The 19,110-nt window shown below is 39.0% G+C and overlaps 1 protein-coding gene across 1 annotated transcript; it reads left to right on the top strand.

Annotated features, from left to right (window-relative positions):
• The first annotated feature begins 5,111 nt into the window (after positions 1 to 5,111).
• On the top strand, positions 5,112 to 18,483 carry LOC128266761 (homeotic protein deformed). The gene is made up of 5 exons (XM_053003487.1): positions 5,112 to 6,399; positions 7,403 to 7,503; positions 7,570 to 7,747; positions 16,714 to 17,096; positions 17,677 to 18,483. Exons 1-5 carry the CDS (start codon positions 5,613 to 5,615, stop codon positions 17,992 to 17,994), a joined length of 1,767 nt encoding a protein of 588 aa, XP_052859447.1. The 5' UTR covers positions 5,112 to 5,612; the 3' UTR covers positions 17,995 to 18,483.
• Positions 18,484 to 19,110: the final 627 nt, after the last annotated feature.

Below are 19,110 nucleotides of genomic sequence, written 5' to 3'. Positions count from 1 at the left end.
TATATATATAATATACATTATATGTAGACATAAAATGTTTATTAAGTCCACAAGGTTTGCTGTTATATTTGCTTGTAGGTATATTAAAAATTCGAATGTTTATGTAGTCAACTATTTATGCAATGTAGTTGTATAGAATACTTGCAAATTTTCAGACTTTTTAAATATTATGTTTACTTGTTTAATCACTCCACTTGGCTTTACATCATTTAACAACTATTAATAAACAATGTTTGTGTCAATTTTTATTAAATTTCGTCAATCAATTTCATCATTAGATGAGTTTCATTTTTGTTCTGATGAAATTATACTACAGTCATTTACAAAATTATGGATAATTGCCGTGTGCTTATGAAAGATGAGGTTCTTGAAAACAATTATCCTTTTATTGTTGCTAATTTGATGACTTAATTACGACATTGGAAATGACAAATTTCCAGTGATATGTGAATATTTTAATGACACCTTAAATGATGGGCTCGATAAGGCATCTTTTCAAAGCCCAGAGATCTTCTCACTTTCTTGCAAGAACTCAGAGACATGGTTTTACCGAGCAAAGAAAACGTAAACAGCTCGCATCATTAAGCATAATTTGGAGGAGATTTCTTAAGTTTTTGGAGCTAATGCGAGGCAATTAGGGTTTCGTCTTTTCCAACCAATTGGCGGCAAAAGGCGATCGATGGTTTGCTTTTGGCCCGAAGCTTTAGTCTGGATCCACATGCAGCAGATATTGCCGCGATATTCCGAGTCCCAACGGAGGCTTCATTATGGCGAGTTGTGCAGCAAAATTAAATCAATCAGAGATAATCTGTCATGGTAATGGGTGCCTGTCCAGCTCCAGTCTCCGTCTTCGCTGTTTTTGTATAGCCCCAAAGCGATCGGCTTCGACTCATTTAAGTGATTCGTGTAATTATTTTAAACAGCCGCAGTGTAAATTTCGTTAAACATTCATCTCCGCTCGGGACTTTGGTTCATGTTCATCTAGGCCCGATTTGGGCATAATATGACAGGTAAACAGTTGAGACCGGTGATAAATGGCCACAAATATTTTGAACCACATTTAATTGTTTCAGGTCTCTGGGGAAGAGAGAAGGTAAATGCAAAACTTTCAATTGGTATTGTAAATATGACTTTAATGACTATAAAAGTCAAAACTGGCTTTAATTCTGAGAGCGACACACTCGAGAGGCGTTCGGTGGGCTAGTCAGTCAATCATTAATCACTCAATCAATCATTTGGCAAACGATTCCTGGCAGCCTTCATTGTCCTGTTGTTTTCGCTGGAAGAACCTCCAGCTTTTCGCTGGGGTCTCAAGCTAATCAACATCCCTGACTCCCCCAGTCCCATTCCTTACTCCCAGAGTTCCCCTGGTTAGGCTGAATCTACGTCGACTTGTCAACATGTCGTTAACACAATTTCCATACCAGATTGATTGGAATTCCAGCCTCTAACTGAAGGCTGTCTATGAGATGGAAATTGGTGGGTCGGGGAGGAGTGCAAAATGGCAGATTCCAGATTCTACTCTGTTTGAAAATAAAATAAAGCTTAAAGGTTTGTTTACTTATCATTTAAATATAGTTAAAACTTAAGCTTCATGATTTCAAGTTAATCTTACTAAGGACATTTGAGTAAAAGAAATCGAACTTGAAGATTCACTACGTCAGAAACTTTGTTTTGATTTTCGCATCGGTATTCGAAAAGTAGTTTGGAAATAAATTTCATTGTTAATATAAAACGATAGTTCCATCTTTATTTAAAAATAATATATAAAAGTGAACGCACTATATTCCGTTAAAGATACCCGGCTCTTGAAAAAATATTGTATTCCAAAAGTATGATTTTAAAATAAGAGCATGAAAGGTAAAATTATAATTGTCAACAAGTTTAAAAATGCCTATAACTCTTTTTCTTTTGTTTTTAAGTTAAAATATAATTTACAAAATATTATAAGCAATTTTATTACCAAATTTATTATTGTAACTCAGATTTCTTACAAAGCTCAAAAAAACGTGGACCAACTTTAACATATTCTAGATTTAAGTCGATTTTTTAACCATTTTGCATACAGCAAGTCTATAGATTTTTAAATTGTAAACGCAGCGTATGGTTACATAAACATTGGTTTTGTAAAGCCTTTTTATAGCGTATTGGATTCTAGCCTAATAAAATAATTTTGAATATCATGAAAATATATTTTTTATGTATGCCCTTTCCCATGATTAGCATATTCCTAATTGCTAATATTAGTCAACTAATCAGTTGCTGTGGATTCCGCCCATTCTGAATAATTTTATTCGATCACACACTCTGGGTCTTCTTAATTTAATATTACAAACTTTTGATGGCTGGCTTAAAGAAGCGAGCTGAAAACAAAGAAATCCCATGCTCAAGGCATGGTGGTTCCTTATATATATTCGCATTGGTGGTCGTAATGTGCCTCGGTGGATGTGGATGCGACATCATTAATCACGTTTCAGTGTGTTGCCTCGTGCAGCAAGTGAACTTCCTTCTGCCGCCGCCTGACAGTCGCAACTGATTGCTGGATCTGAATTGGGATTTCGGACTCAAATGCCCCGGACAAAGAGCAAGCTACGGCAACAAACACACACTTCCCCCATCTACGCCATCCTTTCGGTGCCGCATCCCATCCTTCCCTCCCTGCTGACGCAAAGCTCTCAGCGAGCCCTCGTCCCTCAGAATCTGGGAACTTTCCCTCGCCACCCACCTCGAGATTTCACCCATTTCAGGAGCTGTGGCTGTGTCAGGGCTGAGCAAATTCAATGTAGCAGCCACTAATGCGACTGAATTCAAAAGTTTCTTGGGCACCGACCAAGGAGGAAAATAGCATGCTAAGGATACAATGCAAATGCTTTAAGAAAAAATTTAACATACTTAGTAAAAAACTAAGAAAAAAACAGTACAGTTTTCACATTATACAGATCTTTTATAATATTTATAAAATAATATGTGAATTAATATTTGATTTCTTATGTGTAAGGTCTCCGAATTTTTGATTTGCAAAAGACAATAAAAATACAATTTTTTCTCTTCCAACCAAGTTTTTCCGAAAATGTAATAGGAAATTGGATGCAAGAAGAGCAATTATGACCTTTACTTAAGATATAAAAAACTATACGAGGAATATAATACTATAAAATAAAGTAGATTTTTTTTGTAAGAAGATTAAAAACTTTTAAAATATATATGATATATTTAAGGAAATATTCTGCGATATATAAGCAGCTCGGTTGGCCTTATTTGTAAACAAAAGAAGCGTAATGATCAACACAATACTATTAGTTAACATGCAACTCCAATTAGTTTACATTCGCTATTCAATTAATTCAAACACTTCAACGAGGAATGAAGACTTAAACCAACATTTACACCTACGAGCCTGACCAACGAACCGCAGACTAAATTCAAGTTTTATACACTTAACTGGCCTAATGACGTTTTGATGGTGACCATCAAAATCGAATCAGTTGGAAGTCGATTAATTAGTGGCCCTGCCTCCTATATCGCCTTCCACCGTTAACATATGGAATTGATGGCGAAGGTGGCTCAGCACGTGGACCCAATTGTGAGGGGGTTAAGTTATTTTGGTGGGTTATGGGCGGCTCAATTATTCGGCAATTAGCCAGAGTCACTTTCAGAAGCACACTCCAAAAGTGCGACACGAATTAATGTTCCTTTTTATTTTTAAAAGAAAGAGTTAGGGGTACCAGTTTATTTATTTATTTATGTTTTAATTTTCTGTATATAAACAAACCAAGCACCAACATTTGTATTTATTGAACTGATCCATTTCTATCTCAATGTGATCCATGCGAGTCAGTCAAAATATTTACTTAAAACAATATTAAAGCGTTAAATGTCCGACCTTCTCGGCTGCATTATACAACCATCATTCTATCGATTTTCCATGTTTTGTTTGCTTCATTTGAATATTTGCCCGTCATCACCGCAACAACGTTCTCTGAGGAAAAATCACGGTAGTAATGATAGCAACAATAACAACCTTAACCCCAGCAAGACCACAACAAAAGTCACATAGGAGAACATAATGCCAAAGTGATATTCGTTGGTTGTTCAATTGAAATTACTGCAAGTCAGCCCAGACTCTCCAACTCGGTAGCTGATTTCATCCAATATATTCTTTCCCCTTCTCAAGATCAATACTGCTGTTGGCCCAGAGTTCGATGCATCTCCACTCGCTCCTATATGAACCCATTTCTAAAAGTGGAAAATAAATGGTCTGGTCCATATCCACACTTGCGTCTTGTCCGGGATCGATGAAAGCCCTCTGAAAATGGGCGGTGCTTCTTGGGGCCAGACGACTTTTTCGCCGACTCCAGTTTTCGAGCGTGCGCCATGACTGCCGGACCACCAACACAGTCGCAGAAAAAAGACAACTAAAATATTGTGTCTGTGAGGGGGTCTAACAGTCGTGGCTGGGTATGTGGGTAAAGTTGAGCGCAACAGTGGTGGACCAAAAGTCAAATTTGAATGCTTAAGAACTCTGCCATAGCTTTTTGATAACCTTGACACTAAGCCAAGCTAGGTTTTCATTTAAAATGATATTTATAAATAAGAATATATTTTAATAATAACGAATAAAATAAGAGGAAAAATGTAACACCCGAACCATAGGCGAGGGTATACGATAAGTCCAGTATGTACATTATCTAACGCGGACCGAGTTTAATATCAATTTCAATATCATGCAGTTCAATATTCCATGCCGCCACTGTGCGTGCGACTCTGAATGGGTGTGACCTGAGTTCCTGCCATCTCACTCTGGTCCCCATCGCTCCCTCTCAGTCGCACGCAAAAAAGAGAGCGCTGTTCGGTGGTTGAAAATGGCGGACGAGGAGAAGGGTGAGAAGAGATATGGCAGCGTGGTTTATATGCATGGTTCTCATTCCATGGCGCTTAGTGTGTGTGTGTGTGGGCCGTCCTTCGATTGTTGTCGCAGTGAAAACCCGTTTTGATGGCAATGGCGGTGGGAGAGAGGAAGCGAGAGAGCGAATGGGTGAGCGAAGAGTGGCGAAACAGGTTCGCTCGCGGGGAGAGTTATCGCCAGCGAGCATAACAAAAAATCGGCTCGAATTGAACGGTTCGTGTTCGCAGCGCACTCGTAAAACCGAAGCGTCCGACATTTCTCCCAGTGTGTGTTTCAAAATTTATAAAAAACCGTTTTTTATAGCCGGAAAAGATCGCAAAAATAAAGTTTCTCTGAACCACAAGGTTCCGAGGCTTACCAAAGTGCCAAAAAAAATAGTGCAAACCAATTCCCAAAGTTCTCAAAACAATACAAGTGAAAAAGCGGTGATAAAGGTTACAAAAAACCAAATAAAAGTTTATCAAATGTGTTTAGATTCTTAGGACGAACGCATGTTCTGATTACAAATTTTGAAAACCAAGGTTTATAAATCTGAAATAAATCAAAACTTATGAGAGGAGGTGCCTTTAACCAATAACTACTGTTCTGAAAGCAAAAGCTACAGAATATGTGCAGGCCGAGTGAAAGTGCCCAAGAAGATATCTAAAAGTAAAAGAATCGCCGAGAAATACCGTCTGGAGAACCCCGATCCAACAGATCTCCCGTCATGAGCTCTTTCCTCATGGGTTATCCGCATGCTCCACATCATGTCCAGAGTCCCATGTCCATGGGCAACAGCTTGGACCCAAAGTTTCCGCCGGTGGCCGACGACTATCACCACTACAACGGCCATTACTCGATGACCGCCTCCACGGGTCACATGAGCGGTGCCGTCGGCGGCGGTGTAGTGACAGGTGCTGGCTCAGTGGGTGGTGGTGCAGGTGGTATGGCGGGTCATCCGCATGCCATGCATCCGGCGGACATGGTCAGCGACTATATGGCGCACCACCATAATCCGCACACCCACTCCCACTCGCACACCCACTCGCTGCCGCATCACCACAGCAATAGTGCGTTGTCCGGACACCACCAGCCATCTGCCGGCGGTTATAGTTCCAATTACGCCACCGCCACTCCGCCCTCACATCCGCACGCACATCCGCACCAGAGCCTCGGCTACTACGTGCACCACGCCCCCGAGTTCATATCCGCCGGAGCGGTGCACTCCGATCCTACGAACGGGTACGGTCCGGCGGTAAATGTTCCGAACACGAGCAACGGCAGTGGCGGCGGAGGAAGCGGGGGAGTCGTGGGAGGTGGAGGTGGAGGTGGAGCTGTGGGTGGATCAGCAAACGGATACTACGGCGGTTACGGCGGAGGCTATGGAGCTGCGAACGGAAGCGTAGGCAGCACCCACTCCCAAGGACACTCGCCGCACCAGATGATGGATCTGCCGCTCCAGTGTAGCTCCACGGAACCACCGACAAACACGGCCCTGGGACTACAGGAATTAGGTGAGTGGGTAGTAACTAAATAAGAAAACACTTAATTCAAATTGGCAGATCAACATAGACCGTTTCGATCTGGGACTTAATGGTACTTATTGACACATAGCCAAAAAGGTATGACGGGCCGGATACTTAATGTATTGGAAAAATGTGACGAACAGTTCAGTTTTCAACTTCTATATTGCATTGTTTCAGTGTACCCAATGATCTTGACAATCAATTTTAAAGGAAAATCTACTGCAAAAATTGTTTATAAGAAGTTCAATTGGTTGTTTACATAGAATAACAGTTGTAGTACCTTAAATTGTACCTAAAACAAGCATTTAAAAGCCGGCCCTGTCGTTGGCAAAATGATAAGCTCCTCATTTAAAATATTGTTTAATCATTTTAAGTTTAATAAACTTCAACTTAAGGCTTAAGGCTCCTATACAAGTTTGATATTATACAATTATAGATTAAAATAGCGCTTCCAACCTCATGTAACGGTTTTGGTCTTACCAAATAAATTTCCCTATGAATATATTAAACATTTAATAAAGTCGGAAGATGTAGTATTACGGTCAGAATGTTTTATATAATTTTAATTATATTTAAGAAATCTTTTGCTAGCATTATAGGACTAGCTGTGTTAATAAATTGTAAGTCTTTTAGCCAGTGGTTTCAGGATTTGTCTGTAAGGCGTGAGGGTTCTAAGAGCAAATGGTTTGAGAATATACTATTTTAGCTAAGCATTTTGATACATTATCATTCGCGGAAACAGCGTGGCTTAAAACTAAAAACATGATGCTCTGACATACCTATTAAAAAAAAAGTTTTTGAAATTAAAGTTCAAAATTTTAAATTCGCATGTTCATACAGCTCAAGAAAGATGTTTTTATACTCAAAAAATACAATTTAGTTACCATTTGGTTAAAAATTGTAATGCAATCGATTTCTTTTATAAATTATATTTCATTTCGATAAAATTAACCTCTTTGCACCGAAACATAACAATATCCGTTCCCTACAGGTTTAAAACTAGAGAAACGCATTGAAGAAGCTGTACCTGCCGGACAACAACTGCAAGAGCTGGGAATGCGATTGCGCTGTGATGATATGGGATCCGAAAATGTAAATATCCTGAAAGAGATCATCCACCAGAGTACGCATAATTGAAGTTTTGATTGACTTGTTTAGGACGACATGTCGGAGGAGGATCGGCTCATGCTGGATCGATCTCCAGACGAACTGGGCTCCAACGACAATGACGATGATCTCGGCGACTCAGACAGCGAAGATGATCTGATGGCTGAGACGACCGATGGCGAACGGATCATCTACCCCTGGATGAAGAAGATCCATGTGGCGGGAGTGGGTAAGTCAAGACTTTCTCTTCTCCTCTTTCTTCCCCTATTTCGCCCCCATGTTGTGGCCCATTTTCGGGGTATGCTAATTAAATTACTTAGCTGCCAACACCCACTTGATCCACTGACAGGCCCCTGTAATGTTCGTTCTATGGCGAAGACCAAAATGAAAATAAACAAAATAAAATAAAAGCCAAAGGCAGCAACCAACCGGGTAACAGAAAGAAGAAAACTTCGACTTCAAGCTCATTAATCAAAATCAAGAGTGCCACGCCTTGTGTCGAGGGGCGAACCGTGTTCACCAAATGACAAGTTCCTGTACATACTGCTCCTATATAATGTCGTACAATGCACATATCGTTGAGTGTGTTCCATTCGGCTGCAATCAGCACTCCAGCTCCTGGTAATAAGGCCTCTTCACCGGTTCTTTCAGCACTTGAACCGACTTAAAGTCAACTTAGACTACTGAATGGTACACTGCCAATTGATATAGCATACAGAGTGATCTGGGGAATACAGAACTGGTCTGCATATATTAGCCTATATTGATTATAATGGAATGAAGAGGAATGTTTCCTGTTTTGTATCACCTTTTACAGTAACAAAAAGAATCAGCGATCTATATTTATTTTTCCATTGGCTTTCATTTGTACAATGCTTTAAAAACTATCACAGGAAAAATTTTGCGCATCTTTTGTCTAAAAGCTTTGTTTTTGAGTAAAGCTTACCTTTTGAAAACCTTATAAGCTAGCAGACCAATTAAAAAGAATAAACTGTAAACTATAAATTAATTTTCAAAAATATGTATAAAATGGACAAAAGCGGAAGTTTGTATATACTTATTGCTGGAAATCATAAAATGTCATTCCTAGAATTTTATTCATATTGTCACTGCTTCCCATTCCCTTTATAGCACAATTTTCAAACGAAGTGACTCACACAATTTCATTCTCCAAGTCCTACAATCAGAGCTTTTATGAATATGGTGCTGCATTATTCTTGGCACAAAAACTGAATGCAACATCGAGTAAACTTGGAATTGGAGAACAGGTTTCTCGATTCCATTCACCAGATCCAGAGACCGACTGAATGGACAGCGTTGAGTTGAGTTGACAGTGTTGGCCTGGCAGAGATAATTACCCTTAATTGGCGCGCCCAAAACGGGGAATTCTTTCAGCCATGTGTCGAGTGTGTTACCAACAATATCAACCGGCCAACTGGCGATTGTCGTCGCTTATTGTTTTAATAATGAGGAATTGGGGATGCCTCCGGGCGGCAAGTAGGTGACGAATGCATTTACTAGAGGATCGGAAGGAGATAGGAAAAAAACTGATAGATTGCTTTTTAATTAGCACAGCGTCGGAGTACTCCAGCTCGACAATAACCTTGACCCAAATGGGTAATTATAACGTTTCGCTTAACGCCACTCCGACTCGCTCATTGTCAAATGCCTCGTCGGTTCATCGGTTTTCCAGTACCCACTCCAGATTTTAGTCTCACTGGGAATTTGACTTTGCACTGTGAAAAAATAAGAAAAAACTGTGATTGTAACTGGTCAAAAAAACAGTGTCCATAAATGTGAAAAATATTTTTGAAAATTAATACTTACTTATTACATCCTATTCTATTTAAAAACAATAAAGTTTGTTTAAAGAAATTTTGTAAGATGCTTTTAAAGCAGTTTTCTTAAAAGTCTTAGCACTCGGAAATATTCTAAGTGAATGTTTTGGATATGAAAACCATGATTGTTGTTGACTATGTTTTTCTCCGAGTGCCAGCATCAAAATTTAAGCATTAACAACGAAAAATCAAAGCAGTTCGTCGGACAGTGGAACAGAAAGGCAAACGATCGCTCAGGGGCATTTTTGACACAGTCGCAAGGTATACGACTTCTCTTCAGATTCGGATTCGGATTCAGATTCCGATTCCCCCCCTCTCCATCGGCGAGGTAAAACTCCGACTGAGTGACGGATGGTCCGTGTCATTTGATGTTAATGTTGTGACATTTATCATGAGCGCACGACCACGAGAACAAGACGAAACTTGATTATCGCCAGTGCATCATCTCAGCCCGCGTCTCGGCATCCGTCTCGTTATGCCCCAAAACCCGTAACCCCGAGAGCCCCCTCCGGTGTCATGTTGTTCCCTTAACAAATGACTTACACTCGCTTAGCACTTGCCCGAAACTATGGCTTAAAACTATGCCTGCGATGTGGCGTGTGGTCTCTTGCTCAATTTACTTTGTTTTTGCCCTAAGGCGAGCCTAAAACTTGTTCAAAACTTGTGCTCCCGCCGGATAAAAGAGCGAGGGCTAGGTGTGAAACGAATTTGAAGAGCAATTTTGTGGATTATTTAATAGTAACCATTAAAAGTGTTGAAAGGCTATGTAAAATTAATGGAATAGGGCTTTACTTAATGGTCAAGCTAATAATATGTTGAGATAGACAAGGAAACAAACAAGTGTAAACTTGCTTTTAAAATTGTGTTTCTTTATTTATTTTATAAAGATATTTAAATAATAAAGAAAAAATGAATTCTTCGGCAAGCAGAAGTTTATATACCCATGCAACTATTCCAAAAATTAAATATACCTTAAAAAAACTATTTTCCTATTTGTATGCCTAACAACAGTAAAGCTATGATGATTTTAAGCTGAATTCTTCGATCAATAAGACATCGTTGTCCTTGATTTAATAAAATTAAAACCTCAATTTAGAAAAAATAAACCATTACTATGTATCGATGTATATTCCACACAATTGAAAAACATCGAAGTTATAATTTCATTTCATTTATTTATACCCTAACGCTAAGAGTAAAGACTTATATTTATTGCATTAGTCACATAAAAAAAAAAAACAATTTAAATATACTACTTCAAAGTTAACAAAATTGAGTTTACAACTTGAGTATTACACTTACAAGCTATGAATTCCATGGAAGCTATGTATATGATATATGATTGTAATGAAACTATAACAGTATTTATGATTTATTAAACCATAAATAAACCTTAATGAATAGTAAAAATGAATGTTGCAAACTTCTGAATGACATTGTACTACCCATTGCAAGGGTATAAGAAAGATACTTATTTAAATTAGTGCGTATAATAGTCATCTACAAACATTTTAGTTTATGTTATAAAGCTATTAAATTGGATCATATCCTGAAGCTATGGTTATAAAAAAATCATATTAAGTTTTATCAACGTGGCTTTTAGTTACTTACCTACTTTTACTTATTTTATTTTTCGTAATTTTTTAATAAAGTACTAAACAATTTTTTGCTTAACTTAATTAGTTGGCAACGAAAGATAATTAATTAAGTATTAACTGTTATTCGACTATAAAGTTATTATTATTTAATGTTCAATTTAATTCATTATTATTAAATTTCATTTAATAACGGGCTAATTTTTTAATGACGTAGTCATTTTAACAAAAGTAGTCCAGCATAAGCAAACTTATTGATTATTAAAATATTTAAATTTACTTAGAACGAGAGATTTTCCAACAAGCAAATACATTTGGCAAAAGCAAAGCGCAGGCTTGGTAATACAACTGGCTTAAGAGGTATTCAATTTAATCTTCTTATTAAACCAAATGTTAACGCGTTACTTTAATATAATAACCTACAGCCTTACCAAAATTATTGAGAGCCATTTGTGCCACATGCTAATGCTAAATCTGAACGAAATAAATTCTGTCAGAAGACTTGACTGAATAATATTGATTTCATGCACGACGGCGGCCCAAGATGAGGCGGCTAAAACCGCGTGCAAGTTTCGTGTTTATACAGGGAGAGACACACAGCCACAGCTTCAGCTACAGATACAGTGTAGCCGCTTTCAATGAACAGTGGAACGTAAACAGCCTTGTAACTGAATTTCAATGGCAAGTCCACGATTAAGTTTCCACTAAGAGGCAGAGTTTTGCCTGGGAGTCACAGTTACCCGATGACTTGCAGAAAAGCCTCAGAGGCGGGCAAAAAAAGTGCAAGCCGCAGATACAGATACATTTACAGACACAAATTCAGATACACGAGGCCCAGACGCAGATGCTGTAAAAACTCAGCTGGAATTGCGCCTTTTGCCAAAGTGCAAAGCAAATGGCTGGGAAAGGGGGTGGTAAGGGGCGAGGAATCAGGGGAGTAATCACCGGCGGCCCAGGGCATGACAATGATGAAAATGACGCAGTAAAATTAAGAAGTTCGCCTTTATGACAGATGGGGCACGAACAGCTGAGTCTCAGCTGGATTCTTCACAAAGCATAATTAGCGATCCCTGCCGCTCACTCTCTCTCTCTCTTTCACTCGCTTTATTGCCGTCTCTGTTTTGGTTCGGCAATTTACGCCAATAAAGTTCTTCGGAGCTGTGCAAATTATTGAAATTGGCTTTAATTAGCGGAGCTTTTATTGCCTCTGCCGCGCTCTGCGCATTGTCCGCCTGGAAATACAAATATATGAAGTATATAAAAGACTTGGTGGGGTTTTCGTTGGTTCTTGTCTCGAAAGCAACGAATCTTCAAGGTCGCCCTACGCGTTCTCCATTGTTCGCCGGGCTTTGAGTCGTGAGCTTCTTAGCTTGTCTTGTCTTTCTTCTGGTACTCTGCACTTTGGAGTCGGTTTCGGTTTCGCTTGATTTTACGGATCCATTCTATTTCCATTTCGTTAGCACAACAAAACGATTCCGTCTTGGGACAAGTGCTGACTTTTCGGCTTAGTTGAATAACATTGCTGATGGTCATTCGATTGGCTTCTCTTTTTGTTTATTCTGGCAGTGGAATCGAAAGTGAAACGAATACCTTTTAAAATGGGAAAACGATTGCTTTGAAGTTCACTTTGAGGTATTTTTACAGTATGCAGATGAAATGGAAAGCTATTTTAAATGTATTTTATCATTTGAAAAATGTTTACCCTAACCATCCTCAAGGTTATAATTGATGCAAAGTACTTTACTGTATTTAAATATAATTTAAAAAAAAGTGTGAAATTTCTCACAACTCAGAAACCTGAGGATTTCTAACTTTAAATGTTATTCATGCATTTCTGGAATGATAAACTAAAACGAGCAAAGTAACTAAGTTTTTTGTAGAACTGGTCCGTGGTTCTTGAAATCGCCAAATCCATAATTAGAGTATATCAAACCCCGAAGCAAGACAATGGTAATTCTAAATAAATTGTTAACGCATTACCATTTTAAGCACTACAATTTCTGGTGTTCTTTTAAAATTAGTTTCGCTTAACATACACAGAATAAAGTTTTGTGCAATTCCTTCAGCTCAACTTAAATTAACATATTTTTCCATTTAGTTGTGCACTTGGCTTAAAGCCATTGAAAAGCACCCAAAGTATTTGCGTTTAAATTAACAGAATTCGAGTTGTAGAACAATTCTCCCACAGCGCGGCAACCAGTTCAAGTGCTGCGGGTACTTTGCGTTGAATACACGATTCTACACATGTGTAGACATTCATATATACATATATATATAAACATATATATATATACATATATATATACATATATACCAGATATGGTATATATAGGAGGGTTTGGGTGTTCTACCCGTACATGTGTAAGTAGCATGAGCTCATGTTTATTTTTATTATTTGGCTGCCACAAATTGCAAGTCACTTGACAAGCTGCTGATGCAGCTCCCGCTGTTGTTGAAATGTTGACTTGCCTTTTTTCTTATTCTCTATGTTGTTGTTGTTGTTGCCATGAGCTCACACACTTTAATAAAAAAAAAAAAATTAAACAAAAACACCGAGCTCCGAGTAAAGTTTTAAACTTAGAACCCAGCTGGATAACGCGGCGTATGCGCAATCCCCGTTCGGGCATTCATTAGTGCAGACAGAAAATTAATTTCTTGCCATTTGTTAGTTGCATTCGAAATGCGATTTCCTCTAATAGATAAACAGGTTTGAAGTCGTTTTTTCTACGCCTGCTATAAATGCTTTTGATGAATGTTTATATAAATGAATTATGACAGCCGATAAATATTTTCGTTTGATTTCTTTCTATTTTACATTACAATTTTTGTTGTCTTCTCGGGTTGGCACGAGTCAAATTTCTTTTTCGGTTTAACCACAGACATTTACACAGTGTCTGTTTATCGGGTTGGCAATTAATCATTATTCAGGAATCTTCTCATATCGAATGCAAAATGAATGAACTAAAAGAATCGAAGCCCGGAAGTTGTCTGGTGGCCACCGCACCTCAAAATCGGGTTGGCTTAAGCCCACAAATGAGGCCGCCAGACAACAACAGATTATGAAATAATGCCTGACATAGTTTTTATTCGCCCTCTCTCGCTCTGGCTGGCTGAAAATGTAGAGTCACAAACGCATGATAAATCACATGAAATTTTGGATGGGACAAACATGCCGACAGCCTGAGTCAGGAAAGTTCAGAACGAATGTGTGGGATCGAAAGGGACGGTCCGTTGCCTACGCTCAGGGTCCACCCGCGGGCGCCAATTTAGTGCAGTCTCCCTTATTTTCACAGCTCCTTAGCACTTTTCAGCCCAACATCCCCTTCGAAGAACGTCTCCCCCGGGGCTTGTGCAATCTTGATTTCCTTGGCCTTGTATGATTCGGCAGTTTCATAAATTGGCTGCCATTCTTGGCAGTTTTAAATGCAATTGGCACTCTTTTTTCGTTTTCGTTTTTCGCCTTAAGCCATGACACTGCGATTTCCTTTGGCCTGGACCGAAGTTCTTCCGCCTCGCGGGCCTGGCATTTTCGTTGAAATGTTGAAATGAAATGATACGCACTTATTAAAAACGAATTAACGCAGCATGCCGCCAACGCCAGCGCCGACTTCTCCGCTGACGCAGCAGCTGACATTGGAATCGGTGTTGTTTCGTTATCTGTTTTATTTCCCTGCTCCTTTGGGGTTTTTGTAATTGATATTGCAGTTGGCTCGGTTCGGTTTCGGTGCCGTCCCTTTTCGGTTTCCTTTTAATTTTCAATTCATGTTTTCGGGCTTCGGTACTTCGATCGCAGCCCGAATAAATAATTGATGGATTAGTGTTACATGCGCAAATTTGCGCGAAACTTTGATTAAATTATTTAGTGTTAAGGCGAATCTACCACATTCTTATCTTTATTATCTTTTATTTATCTTTATATGATTTGGTATGATTTGATAAGAAAATGTATATATAATAGAAAGAGGAAATCGCCACCAACTCGGTCAAATTTTAAATTTTGCAACCACTTTTTATTATCCATTTTAGGGGATTGTTCAACCTCTATCACTGTCTTAAAAACTACAGTTTTGACATATTCGCACCGTACTTAGTTTTACATTTTTTATAAATGTCACTCTATATTATATTATTTGTGTTTACCCCGCGAACCTGATAATTGCCCATTATGCTAAAAGGGCCTGAGCGTAACAAGCTATTGCTTAGTTTTGCTGGGCCCTTTGTTTGTACTGTTTATAATGCATCAACGTTCAACAATATTAATATTTCGTCAACCTAGGAAACCTTCTTTCGTGGGTTGGACCATCCTTAAAATCCATCTAATACCTCCCAAATAAACTTTTAACACGGTTTGACCTGCCACCCCGACACATAAAAATACAAAATAAAAAACTTGTCAGCAGCTCTTAGGCGCATCTGTTTGGTTCCCTTCTGTACTTCTGCAATGACCTGACCCATGGTAGTCCATTTTTTCTGATGGACCACCCAGTCCAGTGTAAGCCCCACTCCCTTGTTTTGGGGGCCTGTCAACGGTTGACTGGACATATATCATTAATCTAAGTTTCGGGCCGGCCGAGCTGGGATTGAAATATTTCTATCAAATCGAAAGCTATCTGTCACAGAGCAATGAAATTTTTATAAATGCACAACTCCCGGGCGGGAAGTGCGAGGGAACTGTAACTCTGATAGAAACATCAGCGGAGATGGTATTAAATTTAAATTGATGGAGCGTGTATAAATTTGGATGTCCATCTCCGACGGGCGGCAGGTGCGAGGCATTTATCTGGCGGCGATAAAATTGAAGGAAAACGGAGTAAGAAACTGGAAAGGGAAAGAGAAAGGAAAAGCGGAAGGATGCAACCCTCAGATGTGTTTAATTTTCCAGCCGGAAAAACTAACTAACTGTGGCCGCGTAATTTTTCGGGAGGCCCAAGGACAAGCCCTGACATCCTGGCAGTTGCGCGCCGTTTGATTTTGATTAATTACCCAGGGCCCAACTGACACCACTCTTTTATGTGCCCGCGGGCTAACCCTCTGAATCGCCTCCACCCCCTCCCCCTGAGGGCACCACCCCCGCCCCACGACCTGTCCAGTTGCAAGGTGAAAGCGAGAAAAACTTTGGCGCGGGCTCTTTAAGGGTTGTCAACTTATCTGGGAGATTTATTGAGAACTTGGCTTGTTATGAAACGCAATTTGAAGTGTATTAATTGTGGTGCCCCAACCCCACCCCTCCATATTGCTTATACTCCCCGATCATTAATTATGCAAATCCTGCGTTCTCTTTGAAAGTTATACACAGAAAGAACAATGATCTCTTCGGAGTTTTTAAAGTATTTTCATTTGGAGTCTTTTAACTCCCCAATCTTTGTCTTTTGACCAATTTTAGGCCGCATACATTTTGCTTTCAGCTTTTGGGAAACTACATAAGAGATAAGTTTCCATTTTCGACCAATGATCAATTAAAAACCATTTTTATAAACATATATATTATTTTTAACATTTGTTTTTTAGGATAAACAAAATAGTCAAAAAATTATTTTATTTTTGTTGTTAAGACAGTCTATTTTATTTGTTTAACCTAAGAGGGCGACTTGTATTGTTTTTAGAAATAATGCAGTAAGCTGGATATTTTTTTTCTTGTAGGGAAACTTATATAAACATCTCGTTATATATACACATCTCGTTATTAATGGACACTTCTTGTGCAAAAACTTTAACTTGAAATTTTGGCTAATCAAAATGTACTTTCTCCTTTTTCTGTGTAGCGAACGGGTCGTATCAGCCGGGAATGGAGCCGAAACGCCAACGCACCGCCTACACGCGCCACCAGATCCTGGAGCTGGAGAAGGAGTTCCACTACAACCGCTACCTGACGCGTCGGCGGCGCATCGAGATCGCCCATACGCTGGTCCTGTCGGAGCGGCAGATCAAGATCTGGTTCCAGAACAGGCGCATGAAGTGGAAGAAGGACAACAAGCTGCCCAACACCAAGAACGTGCGCAAGAAGACGGTGGACGCCAACGGCAACCCAACACCGGTAGCCAAGAAGCCCTCCAAGCGGGCCGCCTCCAAAAAGCAACAGCAATCGCAACAGCAGCAGCAGCAGTCGCAGCAGCAGCAATCGCAGCAGACTCCGGTGATGAATGAGGTGAGTGGAGCGTGTTGAAAGTCAACAGGAACCGGCACTTAAGGGCAATATACTCCCCAGAACTGGCAATCCTGCGTGTTCATTTATTAATAAATAATATGCGCCATTACAACAGTCGTTAAAACTGGAATGAATGTGTGCATAGCATTGTCTGGTTTTCACCATAAAACTTTTCACTTGAATTTAAAATAAAATCGACAAGAGAAAATACGTTCTGTGTAAGTTTAATGGTTAGGTTAATAAAATCGATCATTTAAAGATTCTTTCAGAGTTTAAAGTAAAAAAAGAAGAAAAGAATAACGATATATTCTCAATTTAACAACTAGATTTAAAGAAATTAGCTTTAAGGATGATGAATCTATCACCATCAAATTTAATTAAAAAACTAGAGTTATAGAATAAACTTGTAAATAAATAATAAGTAAGGTTTAACTCAACTCAAAACGGTACCGGCAATTTAGTTTTCTAGCGTAAAATTCCCGATAGTAAAGCCTAAAAGTTATATCCATATTAGGTTTTTAGGCTGTTTACCTACCAGTTGATCACCATTTTGATCCTTCTTCTCCTTCTATCGTTGCAGTGCATTCGTTCGGATAGTTTGGAAAGTATTGGTGACGTCAGTTCGTCGCTGGGCAATCCGCCCTACATACCGGCGGCACCTGACACGGCTAATTCTTATGCGGGATCTCAGCAGCACCACGGCAATAACAACAACAATGGCGGCGGCAATAACAATAACAACAACAACAGCAACCTCAATAACAATAACAATCAAATGGGTCACACGAATCTGCATGGGCACCATCAACAGCAACAACAACAGCAACAGCAGCAATCCGATCTCATGACCAATCTTCAGCTACACATCAAACAGGATTACGATCTGACGGCCCTGTAGAATCAGCAGGGAAATCTTCAAGATGACTTCAGCATTGTACATTAGCAGCTATCCCTATCATTCTTTGTAGAATTTTGTTTTTCATTTCGAATCAATAGCCTTGTACCCAAGCCAAGGTTAAAGACAAATCGGAGTATACAGTGAACGTAGTTAGATAAGGACCGACCATTAGGTAGACAACCCTCATTATATAAAGTTGCAATCCCGATTCCCCACAAATGTTGTATATGAGTTTTACTTAAGCACCCTAGGATTCAGGTTTAAGAGTTTGTATAAAGCCTAGAACTATTCGTCATAGCTATTAAGTGGCATATACTTAGCTCTAGAATTTCTTATTTGTACAATTATGGTATCTATAAATATTATAAACGGATGTAGTTTGCATCTGTTGTGCGTCTCTAGATGTGTGTAAGTTCGTACTTATATTTTATTGATACAAACAGTGGAAAATATATCAAAATAAAGAAAATATATTGTATATGAAAACGAAAACGAAAAGACTTTTAACTGATTAAAGAATGAATTATACCTATATGAGGACATATATTTTAAGTGGTAAGTGTTAAAATTTTTACTATTTTAAACTACCTAAACTTAAAGTCCCGATGAAGTTCTTAAGCTCTTATTGTTTTCGAAGGCTAAAACTATACTCAGAATTTATAATTTTAGAAAACAGGACCTGCGAACAAGAATTTAAAAGAATTTTCCTAAATATGATTTCCTGAATGAGTTAAGCAACCCCTTTGATTAATAGTCCCGAAGAGAAGTTTCTTAACCCGCCCACACGAGTCCCGGTAGAAGACATGCACACTTGCGAGCTTGAATATAATCCGCTGATTCATCATCGCTCATTGTCAACTAATTAGGACAAATTTAAACATCATGGCCCAAACGCTGCTGGGTAGCCAAATTCAGAGTCGACTGGAGTCGATTGTCTCCCCCTCAGCTCCTTGTGCTAAAGAATTCAACAGGCCTTTGTGGGCAATCAACTTGGCCAAAGGAGAGGAGCTGAGGTCGCCAAATGCTAACAAGAGTTCTTAATTAAAAATCGATTCGCCAATGATTGATCACAGCCCATTGGCACCTGTTGGCTTCTGGAAATATGTTCAACAAGAA

This window comes from Drosophila gunungcola, chromosome 3R (assembly GCF_025200985.1).
Source record: "Drosophila gunungcola strain Sukarami chromosome 3R, Dgunungcola_SK_2, whole genome shotgun sequence".
Classification (NCBI taxonomy): Eukaryota; Metazoa; Arthropoda; class Insecta; order Diptera; family Drosophilidae; genus Drosophila; species Drosophila gunungcola.
The sequence above is the reverse complement of the archived record's forward strand: the minus strand, read 5'-3'. Positions and strand labels throughout refer to the sequence as shown.